This window comes from Grammomys surdaster, unplaced genomic scaffold, assembly GCF_004785775.1.
Source record: "Grammomys surdaster isolate TR1022 unplaced genomic scaffold, NIH_TR_1.0 63, whole genome shotgun sequence".
Taxonomy (NCBI): Eukaryota; Metazoa; Chordata; class Mammalia; order Rodentia; family Muridae; genus Grammomys; species Grammomys surdaster.
The window spans coordinates 12,278,627-12,295,181 of record NW_021604565.1 but is presented as its reverse complement, the minus strand read 5'-3'; the positions used below and the strand labels follow the sequence as shown (position 1 = coordinate 12,295,181).

Below are 16,555 nucleotides of genomic sequence, written 5' to 3'. Positions count from 1 at the left end.
CTCTCCCTCTCTCTTCCTCCTCTATGTCTGCATTTGAACATGTGAGCTCTCCACTTGCCATGCCTCTATAACTGCTCCTGGTTTCCTTGCATCCACTTTGCCATTATGGCCTCTTATCCATCTGGAACTACAAGCTAAAATAAGCTTTCACTCCTTTAAGATGCTCTTGGTTGTGGTATTTTATCACAGTAAAAGAAAGCAACTCAGACACCTATTTCTGTATTATTCTTCAGTCAGAGTAATTACTAATTATGTGAGTATGTGAACTTGCTAAGTCTTTTTTAACTCATTTTAAAAAAAAAAATCCCAGCTAACAATGCCATAATTCACATCAGTTGCAGAAGCATCCCCTTGAATTCCTGTGCTCGCCTCTATAATCTCATCTGTCTCCATTTCTCCAGAGCCACTTGCTTAGTTCCATCGGCTCCCTATCATTTTTTCTCTAGAATATAACAAAAGGAAGGTAACATTCTCTGCAATCATTTCCTGCAATCCTTCCTACTGTGAATAACCAGTTTACTTCCTACTTTAAAGATGTAATTGAGCTGCTTACCAACTTAAACTCAGTGGCAACAAATAGAGGAATGATGTATAGTGTCACTGTGATGGTTTGTATATGCTTGGCCTAGGGAGTGGCACTATTAGGAGGTGTGGCCTTGTTGGAGTAGGTATGTCACTGCAGGTGTGGCCTTAAGACCCTCACCCTAACTGTCTGGAAGTGAGTCTTCCACTAGCAACCTTCAGATGAAGATGTAGAACTCTCAGCTCTGTCTGCATCATGCTTGCCTAGATGCTGTCATGTTCCTGCCTTGATGATAATGGACTGAACCTCTGAACCTGTAAGCCAGTCCCAATTAAATGTTGTCTTTTATAAGACTTGCCTCGGTCATGGTGTCTGTTCACAGCAGTAAAACCCTAAGACAAACACTGACTGTATATTTAAAAGTGGAATAGAGGCTAGCTTTTAATCCCTGCACTCAGGAGGCAAGCAGGCAAATTTGTGGAGCCTGGTCTACACAGGGCATCCAGAGCTATAATGTGAAACCCTGTCTTTAAAAAAGAAAGAAGGAAGGGAGAGAGGGAAGATAGGGATGGGGACAATAATTAATACTTTATGTATATTTTACTAAAATATAAAATAATCAAAAGACATTTTATAAAGATATAGAAGTGGCCAAAAATAACATGAAAACATGTTAAACATCATTAGTTACTATGAAAATACTAATCAAAAACATATACAGTATCACTCATACTCAGCAGTTATGAAATAAAAGGAATATAATTGGTTTCATGAATATAAGTAAACAGTAATGAACTCTTGAATATTACAAGTGAAAACACAAAATGGTAGGGTTATTACAGAGTTTGGCAATCCATCCAAATGTTAAGCAAAGAATTACCACATGGATGCAGAAACACTTCCCATGAGGTTATACCCAAGGGAAATGTAGGCTGATGTTCATCAGAAGCTTGTATATAAAATTTGCAATCCCATCAATCTTCTTAACAGCCAAGAAGAGAAAAAAACCCTTGTGTCTATATCCATGAAAAAAATGGATAAATACATTGTGTTGTACATATGTTATACACTGTTATCCAGCCATGAAAACAAAGTACTCATATACTCTGTATTAACTAATTTCTTATTTCTGGTGACAAAGAAAGCAAATTATAGAAGAGGGCATTTAATTGGGCTTACAGTTTCAAAAGGATAAGAGAAATACCACAAATTAACAGCTAGTAGCAACAACAACAGAAGCACAAAAGGACCTAGGTAGGGAGTGGTCAGTTGCTTGTCGCCCACAAGAACAAGGGCCTGAATTCAGATAACAGCATTCCTGTAAAAAGACTGGGGACTATGGTGCCATATGCCTATAATTTCACAACTAAAGAGCAGAGAGAGAAAAAAAATCTGTGGGACTTGCTGGCCAGTCTAGTAAAATCAGGGAATTCCGAATGGGTCTGCTTTTGTTGATACACCATTCACCTCCTTAAACTACCTATTCATTCCAGTTACAACACATGAAACAAGAACTCAAACCCAAGGCCTGACATTTTCGGGAAGCAGGTATGCAGCCAGTGTTTGGAAATTATTTAGTCACAGGCTCCACTTAAAAATATTCCTCCAATATTCAATAATATAATGAATTTTCATAAATTTTATTAATAGATTTTGGAGCTCTTATACAAGCCAAAGTGCCAGACTACTTAGCCTATCACAAGAGGCAAGGGCTCCCTTCCCTAAAGGCAACAAAGAGGCTACCCATAGAATATACAAAACTCTTGCTTTTAAGACATGAAATAAGCAAGCCACAGACAGAAACTAGACTGTGTTACTCTCATTACTGAGATGATCATTAGCCTACAATCATCTGAGATGAGAATGCCAATAAAGTATGGTAATTCCACAACCCAAATCAAAAATTATGAGTCAATAAGGGATTCTCATAGCATCTAAAAATGCAAAAAAGGATAATGAGAAAAACATCATGTAACTCCAAATACTAAGACAGGTTGATAACTGCATATATTAACAACAATTTAAAAAGTTTATTAGTTCTTTAGTATACTATTTTGGAGCTTTGACGTAGGTTCAAAGGATTTCTTGAACCTTATTAATAACAAAGTTAATTTGATAGACAGCCTTAAAATGATTGCATTTTTTAAGTTTAAAGATTTTTAATGTGAGGAAGTCTAGTGGCACAAACTGTTCATCCCAGCACTAGGAAGGCTGAGACAGGTGGATCTCTGAGAGCTCAAGACAGCTCTATACAGCAAGTTCTAAGACAAATTGGGCTACATAGTGATAACCTCTCTCAAACAAACAAAAAAAGATTTTAATCACTTACTTTGTAGGTGGTACGAAAATCAGAGTTAAGTTTTAGACAAAAAGCATGTAAGCTATTATATACTGTTTTAGTTCTTGAGTTTTGTGTTCACGGGACTTTATTAGATTACACCACAGTGTCCCTAATATGTCATAAATCAAATTCTTATGTAATGCCCAAAAAGAGAAAAAAAAATAGGTCAAAGTAACAAGTTCAAAGGATTTGAAGGTAGGGACAATGATTGACACAGAAGTGACTCTGGAGTAAATAGGAAAGAGTTAAATGGATTACTAATGACGTTTCTAAATATCAAAACTAGTTCTGAGGGAACACCAAGGAAGTCTTCATTCTACCTAATACAAGGTGTTTACTTTCACACCCTACAAGTTTTGTAACTCTGTCTGGTGGTGGCAGTGCACCCTGGCCATGGTGTTGCGCGCCCTGGATCCCCGCACTTGGAAGGAAGAGGCAGGCAGATCATCTCGGACAGCCAGGCTTACACAGAGAAACCCTGTCCTAAAAAAACAAAGTCTTATAATTGCAATGTTACAAATACATGTAGAGCAGCTGACTACAACCCTTTCTGCTATGAATCACTAGAAATCTCTTTCCTTCAGTGGCCTTTGTGGAAAACCAAAAAGCACTAAGTAAGGCTTTCAGGTCACTGTCCAGTAAGCAATCAACAGGCGTTAGAAAACCAGCCAAAACCAACCAAACCTCCCTAGCAAAGCTCATAACAATGTGTTTGCACATGATCCTCAATTAAGGCTCAGACAGCAGCTCATAGTCATACTTTAGTACTAACGTGTCCATATGCATACCATCCAGTACCTGCTTTCTAACTTAAGTTCCCAAGTTTTCTCTTGTATGAAGCTCCGTTTGAGTGGAGCCCTTCAGTTGTACACACTTAGGGTTTTTTTAACTTTATTACAGACTACTAATCAAAGCTTAAAATCTGAAAACAGTTTCAAATATGAAAATGTCATTTCAATTCCAATCACTAGCATAGCCTGAGTATTACTCTCCAGAGGTGTATAATGCTAAATAATTTGTCCAAATGTCGAATGCTATTTTCAAAAATTCTTTCTCCCCAAACATTTTAAACATCTGTAAGAAAAAAAAATTAAGAGTGGTTTGTTTATGACAGTGGACCCTTTGTTGTACATACCACAAAATTCAAATCTCAAATACTGTGTAAGGAAGGAATCTGATCACTCTGCAGGGGTCATCTGCAGAGCCCAGTTTCAAATACTAGTTGTAGACTGCACTAAATTGTCTACCACAGATTTGATGCCACAGCACCTGCAATTAGTTGTAATCTGTCTCTTTTAAAATGTGTGTCTTATAGGACATCTGGCCTTGAAACGTCTACTTTCCCACTGAAAAAATACTTAGTGTCAAAGTAATTTCCACATGGGTAGTCTAACCAAGGCCAAATTTAAAAAAAAAAAAATAAATTCAAGTAACAGATGATTGGTTAGTCAAGGACTATTAATTACTAAATATAGCTATAAAAGGAAACTAGGTGGCAATATAACTAGCTGCAGATTTACAAATAAATCTCAAATACAAGACATTCACAAAATAAAATTTTTGAAGTTCTATTTAAGATATATTAAAATTGTCTTATAGTTCTTATAAAATGGCATCTCAATCATACCTGTCAATTCCCTTAAGACTGGAAAGCAGTCAGGCAATGGTAGAGCAAGTATACCAAGTATAGTCCCAGCACAAAGGAGACTGGGGCAGGAGGTTAAGTCGAGACCAATCATACCTACAAAGCAAGCTCCTGTCTCAGAGAATCATATGAATAATACAGACCAAGTGTGCTGAGGAAGCAGCAACGAAAATGAATGAATGGCATGCTCCCTGTGTTAGTGCAGGGTAAGTGGGGAAACTTTTTTTTTTTCCACAAAAGTCTAGTATTCTAACCTATTTCCTCCCTAAATTCATAGATCTTGGGCTGGTATTGCTTAAAGCAAATACTGTAACTTTGTAAAAATCTCTAACAGACACAATAAATAGACTGACTGACAGATAGACAGACAGACAGACTGACTGACTTTGAGCCAGCAAGACAGCTCAATGGGTAAGAGTATCTGCCACAAGATCTAATCACCTGAGTTCAATCCCTGGGACTCACAAGGTAGAGAGAGAGAACCAATTCCTACAAGTTGTCCTTTGACCTCCATATGTGTATATGGCACACATACATTACCACAAACAAATAAGTAATTTAATTTAAAAACCTTAACTCACACAAGAAATACGATTCTGAAGACAAACCTTCAAAAACAACAATGAAATTTGGTATAAAGACGGATGTATCTTCATCTTCCCAAAAAAGATCAATTGTCTGATCTAGATATGTCATGTAAGTAAAAAGTCATATATAACCTCTGTAAAACATTCAAAACACTTTTTTTCATTTTTGCCAAGTTTGACTAGAATTAGATCAACTAGTAAACATCTCATTGAAAGCTGGAGTTGATCAGGCCTCTCATTTATTCTGAATATAGGTAGTGAGAAATTTACATGATCCCTAGTACAAAGGGCTATGACTACCTAATCAAAATTTATATAACAAAACACTTTAGATGCTTTATCCAAATTTAAAAACATCTTTTTGTAAATCATGTTACTTTCATAGACATGTAGAAAGTACGTATATTAAATTTATGTAATAGTTGACATACCACCAAAGCTATGTCAAATTAGATTCCTATGGAAAGTAATAATATTAACAGCTAGGCTCAGCAGTTTCTTACCTGTATTCCATCTTTAAGTTTCAAGATGCATTCCATTGTATTGATGGTAATTACCACAGGTTCGGAGCCCAGTTTTGTCCATGGTACATGAATTCTCAGTTCATGAATATGGCCACTTAAAAAAGTGAATGGTAATTTCAGTTCCTTAAAACACAAAATATTAAAAAGAAGTTAGTAAAAATATTTGTGTTTTTATTCTCATATAAGCTCATTTCTTAAAAATGAATTTAAAAAAAACAAGGATATTACTTCTACTCAAAATAACAACAACTTGTTCAACTACATGTAATAATAAACTATTTTTTAAATGTGCTGTACAAGTCGCATCTAAAAAGTCATCTAAATTCAGCCAGGCTTCAGGCTTCAGAGTAGAGTTCTCCCTACTCTGCCTATTACGAATAGCCTACCATCTGGGGTACATACCGCAGGTTTATAAATACTGGTGTAGCAACAATCACAGAAGGAGTTAACAGCAAGACTTGAGCTATCCATCATGATATTCTTCTTAAATCTCTAACAATATACCTCAAAAATTCCTCCTAAAACAAGTAGGAAAACAGGCTTACCTAAAGATAGGAAATTCCAGATAGACTGATCTGACAAAACAGAAACTTCACGACCTACTTCATTGCACCTAATTAAATATTTAACCTCAATATGATGTGGTCATCATTTAAAATGCATCCAACTGCTGTCCACTACTATTAGGCAAAAGTTTAAAAAGGAAACATAAACTTGACCAAAATTACTTCATATTAATCTCACTTCTAGGTAAGATTTTTTTGACAAACCAAAAACTACATTTGCTATATCTGTATAATACTGCAGCTAGTTGTAAATTTAATAACTTAAGAAACATATAATTTTTCACCTGCGTACTTGTTTCAGTAACATAATAAAAATACAGCTAAACCTAGGCAGCACATGCAGTGGTTGAAACCAGTAGCTGTGGAAGTATCAGATGGACTCAAATCCTGTCTGTATCAGATACTAATAAGCCAGTCTCACTGAACAAACTGTCTCACACGTCTTTCATTATCTGCAACTTTTGGATAAGAATAAGAGTCTTGAGTATTAACCAATTCATTTCTTATAAAGTGATTACACTCTGTCTTTCTCACACAGACCCAGTCTAAGGATGCTAAGGAGTACTAATATTATGACTATTGCTATTATGTAAGTGTGGATTGAATGTAAGACTACAACCAAAGGGGTTTTTTTGGTTTTGGGGGCTTTTCTTTTTTTTCCTAAAGTCAGACTACTAAAGTTTTGTTGTTACTAGCCTTTACAAGTAAGTGCATCTCATTACAGTACTCTTAAATGTGTAATAACTTCTTCAAATACAGCTCCACTAGCACAAGACTATATGCTAATCAGTATTTATAACACAAGATTACTAAACACTGCATACTAAGCACAATTCTAAGCAAAACCCATGCATGTAATCATTTAACAACAAGATTAAAAGGTAAATACTATCATCCACCTTTTAGAATGAAGAATCTGAGGCATGAAGAATTGGGTAATTTCACAAAATGAAACCTCGAGGCCAAGACAGAATACAAATCAAACCAGACTCCAGAGTGAGTCCTTGCTATTCACACTGATCCTGCTGGCCGTCTACCTCCTTTTCTAGCACTGACTTCAGTCACACCACCATGGAGCTTCTTGGACAATGACTGTTCCACCTCTCACACCTCTTGACTTATGCAACATTGTATTTGCAAAATGTCTAACAAAGCTAGTCTATGAACACAAATCAGAAGTTTTCAGAGAAAAGATACACCTTGATTAAATTCAGGAACTTAGTGTCATGGGAACCCTAATTCATCAGCTAACCTACTAAACACAGAAGCAGCTCTCTACACTAGCAAATGGAATTCTAAACCACACAAGCCATGTCAGTGGTACAAGCCAAACTCTACATTAGTAATCATCTGATTATCAGCAAGACTGTTTAGACAAAGTATTGAGATAAACAAGTAAGAAGACATGGACTTTGAAAATACAAATGTTGATTATTGTAACTAGACCTTGAAGTAACCAAAACCAAATTATTTCCTGTTATTTCTACTTTTTGAAATATAAGTCTACATTTTAAAAGTGCTGCAGTTATAACCCTTTGCTGGAATATTTACACATTTCCTTAGAGCGGAAGATAAACCTGAGGTAGTATGTATGAGACTCTGAGCTTGATCACCAGAACTACAAGAAAGGAAAAGGAGTGGGAGAGGTACTTCCCTAAAAGAGGAATATCTATGGCTGGACAGAGGATATTGCTAGCCTGGATTTAAGTTGAGGGCTGAATATCTCTCAGAAATCTAGTCCTAACCAACTATAGTCCAAGCTATTCCGGAAGCTGAGGCAGGAGGAACAAGTCTTACCACCAGCCTAGGCAACACAAGGGCAATTACTTTTAGGTAAGCTATAATGAGGATCGGAGAGAAGTGTTCTTTTTAAAAAGAACATAAAAATAAATTTTAAATGTTAAATGAACATAAAAGGCAAGAAACATAAAAACAAGTAAGTTTACATCAAACTTAGAACCTTTGGATAGCAAAGATAAAATAAAACAAAACATTAACAGAGTAAATGAGCCACATTAACAATTAACAGATGTGAGAGAAAATATATGTGAAACCATATAGCTGGAAAGGTGTTAATATCTAATGTACAAAGAGAGTTTCTAAAATTAAACAACTATCTAACACTCCTACTTTTAAAACTGAATAAATGAGCCACACATAGTAGCACAGACCTTTAATCTGAGCACTTGAGCAGAAAGCACAGATCTCTTGGAGTTTGAGGACAGCCAAGTCTACACAGTGAGTTTCTGGACAACAATATAGTAAAATATTGTCCCAAAAAAGAAAAAAGAGAATAATAAATAACTTGAACAGAGACTTCTCCACAGAAGATGTACAAATGCCAACAAACATGAAAAGTGACCAGTGTCCAAATCACCAAGGACGCAAATCTAAACCAGTGAGCTATCATCACTTATCTAGTAATATGTACACTATTAAAGATGTGATTGAAGACGCACGAATCAATAAGGAACAAATCACAGATCCATTGTTAGCAGAATATGAAAGTGAGTTCTTCAAAGTAATACCAGATTGTAAAGCAAACTCATACACAGAAGCCAAAGGTAAGCAGATGCTTATTAATGGAGCTGAGGTACCCTTTCCTTTCTTCTTCCAATGAAAACAGCAGTTACAAAAGGGAATGCTGTGTGGTGTTCCCCAGCTTTCACAACTCAGGAATCTGAGACTAGACAAAAGGCTCCTCCCCAGTGGTCTCAGCAGTGACTGTGACTGAGCTTCTGCCAGCTGTGTAGGAAGCTGCATGGATGCATCTTTGGGGAACGCACCACCTATGCTGGGGTGAACATTTCAGAGATGCAGCTGTCTTTGCTTGTCTATTATTCTCTAACTCAGTGGGTGTCAACCTTCCTAACGTTGTGACCCTTTAATACAGTTCCTCATATCGTGGTGACCCTAATCACAAAATTATTTTGTTGTTACTTCATAACTGCTACTTTGCTGCTATTATGAATTGTAATGCAAATATCTGATATGCAGGACATCTGATTTCACCCTTATGAAAGAGTTGTTCTATCCACCCCTTTATCTCCATGCCACCCTACCACTTAACCAGAGCAAAGGAGTCCTGACCCACAGACTAAGAACCACTGTTCTAAATAAACCCTCACCTTACCCATGTTCCTGTAAGCAACTACAAGAAACTGATTAGTTCACCAAGCAAGACTTGGGTACAACTGTTTCTTTGGTCTTTCATCAGCACCCTACCTCAATTAAACTGATGTTGTTCATGGTTACCCAGGAAAATGACAAAGCAGAAGGAAAGGTGTTTCTGAGGAGAACCTGTATTACAGTGACTTGCTTGGCTATTTTTTCAAATAGAAACATTTCCTCCTAGACTTATAAGTCTCAAAAAGCTAATGAAGTGTACCTTGATTAGAAAACTATTAATGTTAGATGATTACCAATACCCCTTCCCCCGGTTAGTAATAAAGAATTACTGGAGAGAAGACAGACTTCTGGGTGGAACAGATTACAAATTATGCACTGAGCTCCAGGGATGCAACACACAGGAGCTGTCACCCATTCAAAGGTAAGCCTTTCAGTATGCAGGTGCCTGTGAGACACCTCGCTCCTGTAACTGATCCTAATGTACTCACTAGCTCCCCAAGCCAGACTTGAAGCATCATTTCTTTGGTCTGCTGTCCCTGTCTAGAGTAAATGGGTGTTTGTTCCCATCTTCCCAGAAAGAGTCACACAACAAAATGAAGTGATGTTAGCATGAATCTCAGATTATGGTGATCAACTGTATATTGTAATCCTTAGAGCAACCACTAAGACAATAACTCAAAAATAATTTGGAGTCAAAAGAATGAGATAAGAAGACTAGAAAATCTCTACCACTTAATCTAAAAGTACAAGGCAAGATCACACTAGAAGAACAAAAATGATGTAAGACACAGAAAGTAATTTGAAAACAGATGAAAATCCAACCATATAAATATAAGGACTGAATATAAATGAATTAAATACTCCAAACAAATGCAGACTCTCAGACAATTTAAAAATATAATAGGATGTGAATATAAACACTGAACAAAACAAACTTGGAGAGGAAAGGTTTATTGGTTTATATGCTATAGGCCATCATGGAAAGAAACCAAGGCAGGAAGTCAAAGCAGGAACCTGGAGACGGGAACTAAAGCAGAGACCATGGAGAAATGCTACTTACTGGCTTTCTACCCCTAGTTTGCTCAGCTACTTTTCTTATATAGCCAGACCCACCTGCCAAGGGATGGGACTGCCCACAGTAGGCCAGGCCTTCCTAGAAGTTAGCAATTAAGAAAATGCTACCAAAGGCATGCAGGCCAGTCTGATGGAGGCAATTCCTGACTGAGCTTCCCTCCTCACACGTGTATCAAGTAAACAACACAATCCATCACATATATCATGCAAATAGTAACTACAAAAAGCTAAAGTAAATATACTACTATCAGGCAAGACAGACATCATAAGATACGGAAAAATGTTACTAAAGATCCAAATAGTTAAAGACCAGCCTGGACTACATAAAACTCTACCCAAAAATCCAGTAAGAATAGGCCCAAGTAACAGCTCTTGCTAATAAAATCGACACACCTGAGTTCATATCCCTTAGCTAATGCAAAAAAAAAAAAAAAAAAAAAAAAGCCTAGCCATGCCTGTAACTCTAGCACTAGGGGGCTGAGAAGAGCCAGAAGGATTGCTGGGACTTGTGTGCTTTCAGTCTAGCTCCAGGTTCTATAAGGAGTCTTCCTAAAGAGATGTGGTGGGAAGTGATGGAGCACATCACAAGTACACCACTGTACAAGGACAAAGCGTCCCTCTGGCCCACACACACATGCAGAGGCTCAAATGCACATAGACCTTATACACATGCCACGCTCACAGACACTACATACACACACTCATTCCCACACCAAATAAACCAAAACAGGGCAAACAGGACACCTAATAGTGATTAAAAAGATCAATTCATGAAGATCAGATAAAATATGCAAGAACAGACTCACAAAATACATAAAGCAAAATCTAGCAAAACTGAAATAAGAAAAAGGCACTTCAATAGCAGGAGCTGGAAAAAAAAAAATGGCTCAGTGGTTAAGAACACTTGAACCTGCCAGGCGGTGGTGGCACACGCCTTTAATCCCAGCACTTGGGAGGCAGAGGCAGGCGGATTTCTGAGTTCGAGGCCAGCCTGGTCTACAGAGTGAGTTCCAGGTCAGCCAGGGCTATATAGAGAAACCCTGTCTCGAAAAACCAAAAGAAGAAAAAGAACACTTGAACCTGGCTCTCCAGGTTCAATTCCTAGCATCCACCTGGCAGCTGGGAATGATTATAGTTAATCATCTTTAACTCCAAGGATCTCACGCCTTCTTTGACTTCCAAGGACAAGAGGCACACATGTAGTACACAGACACACATGCAGACAAAACACTCATACACCTAAAATAAATTTTAAAAAATAATAGTGGATGGTAAGCAAGATGGCTCAGCAGGTAAGGGGAGTTGCCCAGTGAAGGCTGATGACCCCAGTTCAATCCCCAGAATCCACCTAGTAAACAACCAACTCCTATAAATTGTCTGACAAAAAAGAAAGTCTATTCCCATCAAATCTGCTCCACATTTTGTTAATAGTTCCTAGCCAGTGCAATACTAAAACTAAAAGCTATAAGCACTGATGGTATCTAACACATTATATATTCATTAAAAAAAATCTACTGGCTTAAAAGATTTTAAAGCCAGCATTACTTATAATGTTAGATAGTACATGATCAATCTGAAGGAACCTACCAAAAAATGTAAAACAATTAAAACAACAACAAATGTTTCTTAATCAAGATAGGAACAGCCCTAAGCACAAAGGAAAATGGGGGCTAGGGTATAAGTTAGTCATAGAACACAGGCTTTGCGCATGTGAACTCCTAGGTTCAATACCCAGAGCCAAAAGCAATGTAAAATAAATTCCCACACAGCAATTAGGAAAGGCAAATACTCACATTCTCAAAAAATAAAAAATTAGAATTTACAAAAGATATCCACATGACCAGCTAATATATATTAGAAATATTCAAATAAAACACAAGGCATCACTACACATCCATCAGAAAGCCAAAAATTTAAAGCAACAAACATACCAAGTAGGAGAAAATTTGGGAAATATTTAAAACCACAAATAAGACTGTAAACTAATACACTCTGTTAAATAAACTATTAGCAATACATATTGAAATCAGACATATGCCTACCTCCTAGATATACTTTAGGGGAAACTAATGCTTATGTACATAAAAACATCCACAGGAGAATGTTCATAGACACATAAAAACCAACAATATTAAACAAGCAAAAGTTCTACTGATAGAAGAGATAAACTGTGACATCTTATACAATGGAATACAAAAGCAACACAAAGAACAAGCTGCTGCTGACAGCATTAGGAGGAGGAAGAGGAAGATGAGGAGGAGGAGGAAGAATAGGAGGAAGCAGGAGTAGCTGCTAGATGAAATCACTTTAGCTGAGTCTCAAGGATAGGTTAAAAGAGAACACCTCCTTCTTGACAGAACTCTGTTACAGCATGTAGCTCAGCAGCAGGAGGCCTGGCCAGCATGCATGCAGTCCTAAATTCAGTCCCTCGTCTGAGGAACACAAAAGTGCAGAGAGGAGACATGAGACCCCCTGCCTTCATCCCGATGGTGAATTCACAGGTACATCCAGACTTAAAACTCAACCATCATACTTGGGGTTTGTTCTCATTTTTAAAAACTAAATGAAAATATTAAAGACATCCAATAATGCCTGCGGAAGAATGGGGAAGGGGCTGACTTTCTTAGTGCTTTGTCTGGATTACCCAATAAGGATACACTATGAAAAGTATTGCTAACCATCACCATCTCCCTTTTCTCCTACAAAGCAGCTGCTCTCTGGCTCTTGAGCTCCCGCGGATACTGTGTATCCTCAAGCCTAACAGAAGTCCTTGGCATGTTACTGATAAATGTGGTAAGTGAATTAATGAGGATGCCAACTTTAAAGTCACAGTTATTTGCATCAGATCATTTTAATGCAAAAAAACCCTAAAAAGTGATTAATAAAGATGTTTCCAATTTTACCATCATTCTCAATCTGTGTCTACTCAATCTCTGAGGATCCATGAGTAATGTCATTTTTCCTGGTAAAAGGAACAGAATTTTCCTTTACATGTGTGTGCCCTTGCTGTCTTTCACACTCTTCCACTGACCCAAAAGAAGAACAAGAATATAATGTTTTCCAGTTTCATATGACATTGTAAGAGTGTGTATATCTGGCAATGATTGAGAACTGAGTAAACAGGCTGAAATTTTCCACTAACAAAAACAACAGAAATGTTTTTCTATCAGCCGAAAAAATGTTTTGGAATCCTAACAATAAACCCTTAGGAGACAGAAAGCCTTGTTTTTTTTTTTCTATAAAATGAAGTCTCTACACAGTAGCCAAAACACTAACAGGAAATTTATGTCATTCAAAACACAGTAAACAAACTATGTCTATCAAGACAAAGATGTTCCGATGACGGCTGTACAGCTTACCTGTTCCAGAACATCTAACTTTAACTCGAGTTTGCTGAGAACCACGTCCCCACCCCATAGCGAAAGCTGGAGATCCGAAGGCTTTAAGTTCTTGATATAGCGATTCACATAACTCATTAAAATTGGAGTTACGTACGACTCCAGCATCTTCAAAATTAGGCGTCAAAGTCAGATCCTAAAAAGGGTAAAGACGGAAATGTTGTTAAGTAACTGAATCGACAGGCAGCGACTGGAAAAGCACTTCTCAGGAAGCTCGGCAAGGCCGACAGGCGGCCGCAGGCTTCTTCCGGAACGCTCTCCCTGTCCGGCCTGGCGATCTCCCCCGCTAACTGCGCGCCTCACCTGACCAGGAGTGGGCAGAAAGGCTGGAGGCGGCCGGTCCCCGGGCGTGGGAGGAGAGCGCGGCCCCCTTCACTCCTGCCCTTGCGCAGCACAGCCTGAGGCGATCGACTCCCGGAACGCAGGCGGATCTCCGGCCATAGAAGCCGAGCTGGCGCCAGACCCGCTGCTGCCGCCGCCGCACCCGCTCCAAGGTAAACACGCCACAGAGTGGCGGCGTGCGCTCCTCCTCCCGGTACCTGGCGTCCGCGGCGAACGCGCCGCAGGGGTTCCGCGCCACTTCCGGGTGTCCCTGCTTCGGAGTCCGTCAGGTTTCCGCGGCGAGAACGACGACTCTGCGCTTCTGCCTGGGACGACTCCGGCTTGGCTAGGCCGGGATCCCCGCTGCCACCGCTCTGGGTTAGGAATGACCTCTACGAAGCGCTTGGTGCGGGGGGCGGACCGGTAAAGTGGAGGCACCGGGGATCCGGAAGTGGCGCTGCGGAGAGAGACGATGGCCGGGATGTGACCCTGTGTCGCCCGGGCGGCTGTAGTAGGGGTCGGAGACCGCTGGAACGCAGGGCGCGTGGAGGCGGGAGAAGTAGCCTTCGTTCTTCAAGCCCAGAAACTTGATAAGCGGTTGTTTCCCGTGGCTACTGGAAAAACTGGGACGAGGAACTAGGGTTCGTTAGGGTGGAGGTAAAAGACAGGTGGGAGGAGCTAAATAAGGCGGAAGATTTAAATTTACAGCTGAAGTTTCTTTGCCAGGCCGGGAAGGTGGACGTGGAAACGCAGTTGAGATCAGAGATGTATAACTTGAAAGAATGCGCTTAAACCAGACTATACATAATCTCGTTCTCAAAACAGGTGAAGTAGTCCCTAGTTAGCGTGCGCAGGTGCATGGAATGGAGAGGACTGACCTACCATCTAATATGGAGCTCCTCAAAAAGCTGAGGGAATGTGAAAAAAGTGAAATAAGTGGTAAGGAATAAATTCCGTTTTAAGGCCAGTGTGGATTATGTTACGATGAAATAGATGTATAAATACTTAGTAGCGGTCACTTGTGGACTAACAGCAAAAACTCAAAAACACCTATCTTAGAAGATACTAGACTGAGTGGGTGGAAACAGCACAGGATATGCTGTCTCTTTTTTATTTTTTAACCAGCTTCCCATAACTTTGAGTAACTTTTGAAGAAAACACAGTGTCTTGAAAATACTCTATATATTTAGTGCCCACTCATGCCTAAAACTTTTAAAATTTAAAAAAAAATACTATTTCTTGAGAGAATTGGTGATTGCTATAGAAAATGGTATTCATGAGAATGCCAAAGTTCATTTTAATACTGAAAATAATGTATTAGATTTCACATGCAGAAAAAGCAGCAAGCAATTGCTAATTCACAGCAGCTGCTTCCTCAAAAGCCTTAATAAGTAACCATGTAATGTGAGTGTTAGGAAAGCCTAATCGGCAAACTAAACATTTTTCTTGTTACCCGAAACACTCGAACAGCAACTAGGTTGAAGCTATGGCTGAGAAGTTTTACTATTTAAAAAAAAAAAAAACCTTCCCATAAATATATAGATGTGTGACAATGTAGTAAAACACTAACAGGATGTTACCCAGATTCTTAAAATAAGTAGCAATAAATGTTTTAGCAAATAATAATATGTAGAGTGCAGAAAAAGGTGCCAATTCCCTAGCCTAAGAACATTATCTGGGCATGGTTTGTTTGTTGCATTAAAAATTAGTCATTTTCAACCTGTGATTGTTGTTATATAATCAGTTAAAATAAGTTTAATTCCTTTGTACTAATATTGTTTGTCAAATGAGTAAGCTTTCCCAGAGATCCTCTATTCTCAAGTCTTTTCTAATGTAATTCAAATAAACACAAAATATTTTTGAAGTCTCTTCTGAAAGACCATGAGGCAAAGTAGTAATTCTACAGAAGTAGGTCTCAACCTAGCTCTGAACAGGATGCTTAGCAGGAACTTCCTGACCATTAAATATACTATTAGCTGTACAATTTTTGTAGGCATATGTTTGCAAATTGAGAAAGTTCTCTGTTGCGTGCGTGTGCGTGTGCGTGTGTGTGTTTCATGAGTTAGATGGGTTACCTCCAAAGAAGAGGAAATAGAAGAAAAACAGGAATGGAATGGAATTCACAGTACTACAATCATATCTGCGATATTTTATCTTAAAATACATGATCCTAGATCAGTGTTTCCCAGCCTCTACAGTATACTTCAGAAATTATGTCCAGGGCCAGAGAGAGAGCTCGACCGTAAAGACACTTGCTGCCAGTCCTGACAGTCTTAGTCGGAGCCTGGAGATCACGTGGTTATAAGAGCGGATTGGCAGCTACAGCTCTTCTCTGGCTTCTGACATGCACATACACACATAAATGTAATAAAATAGTTTTAATTATGTTCCACTTTCTCCATATGGTTTATAAGCACTTGGTTATCTGAATCATTCACAGTAAAATT

The 16,555-nt window shown here is 38.6% G+C and overlaps 1 protein-coding gene across 1 annotated transcript in view; it reads right to left on the bottom strand.

Annotated features, from left to right (window-relative positions):
• Vps13b (vacuolar protein sorting 13 homolog B) overlaps positions 1-14,219 on the bottom strand; it is a 585,584-nt gene extending 571,365 nt beyond the window's left edge. Inside the window, exons 1-3 of the mRNA XM_028767027.1 lie at positions 14,091-14,219; positions 13,749-13,923; positions 5,600-5,743 (exon numbers count right to left, since the gene is read on the bottom strand). Coding sequence (XP_028622860.1) covers positions 5,600-5,743; positions 13,749-13,895 — 291 coding nt within the window. The 5' untranslated portion in view covers positions 13,896-13,923; positions 14,091-14,219. The remainder of the gene's footprint in view (positions 1-5,599; positions 5,744-13,748; positions 13,924-14,090) is intronic.
• Positions 14,220-16,555: the final 2,336 nt, after the last annotated feature.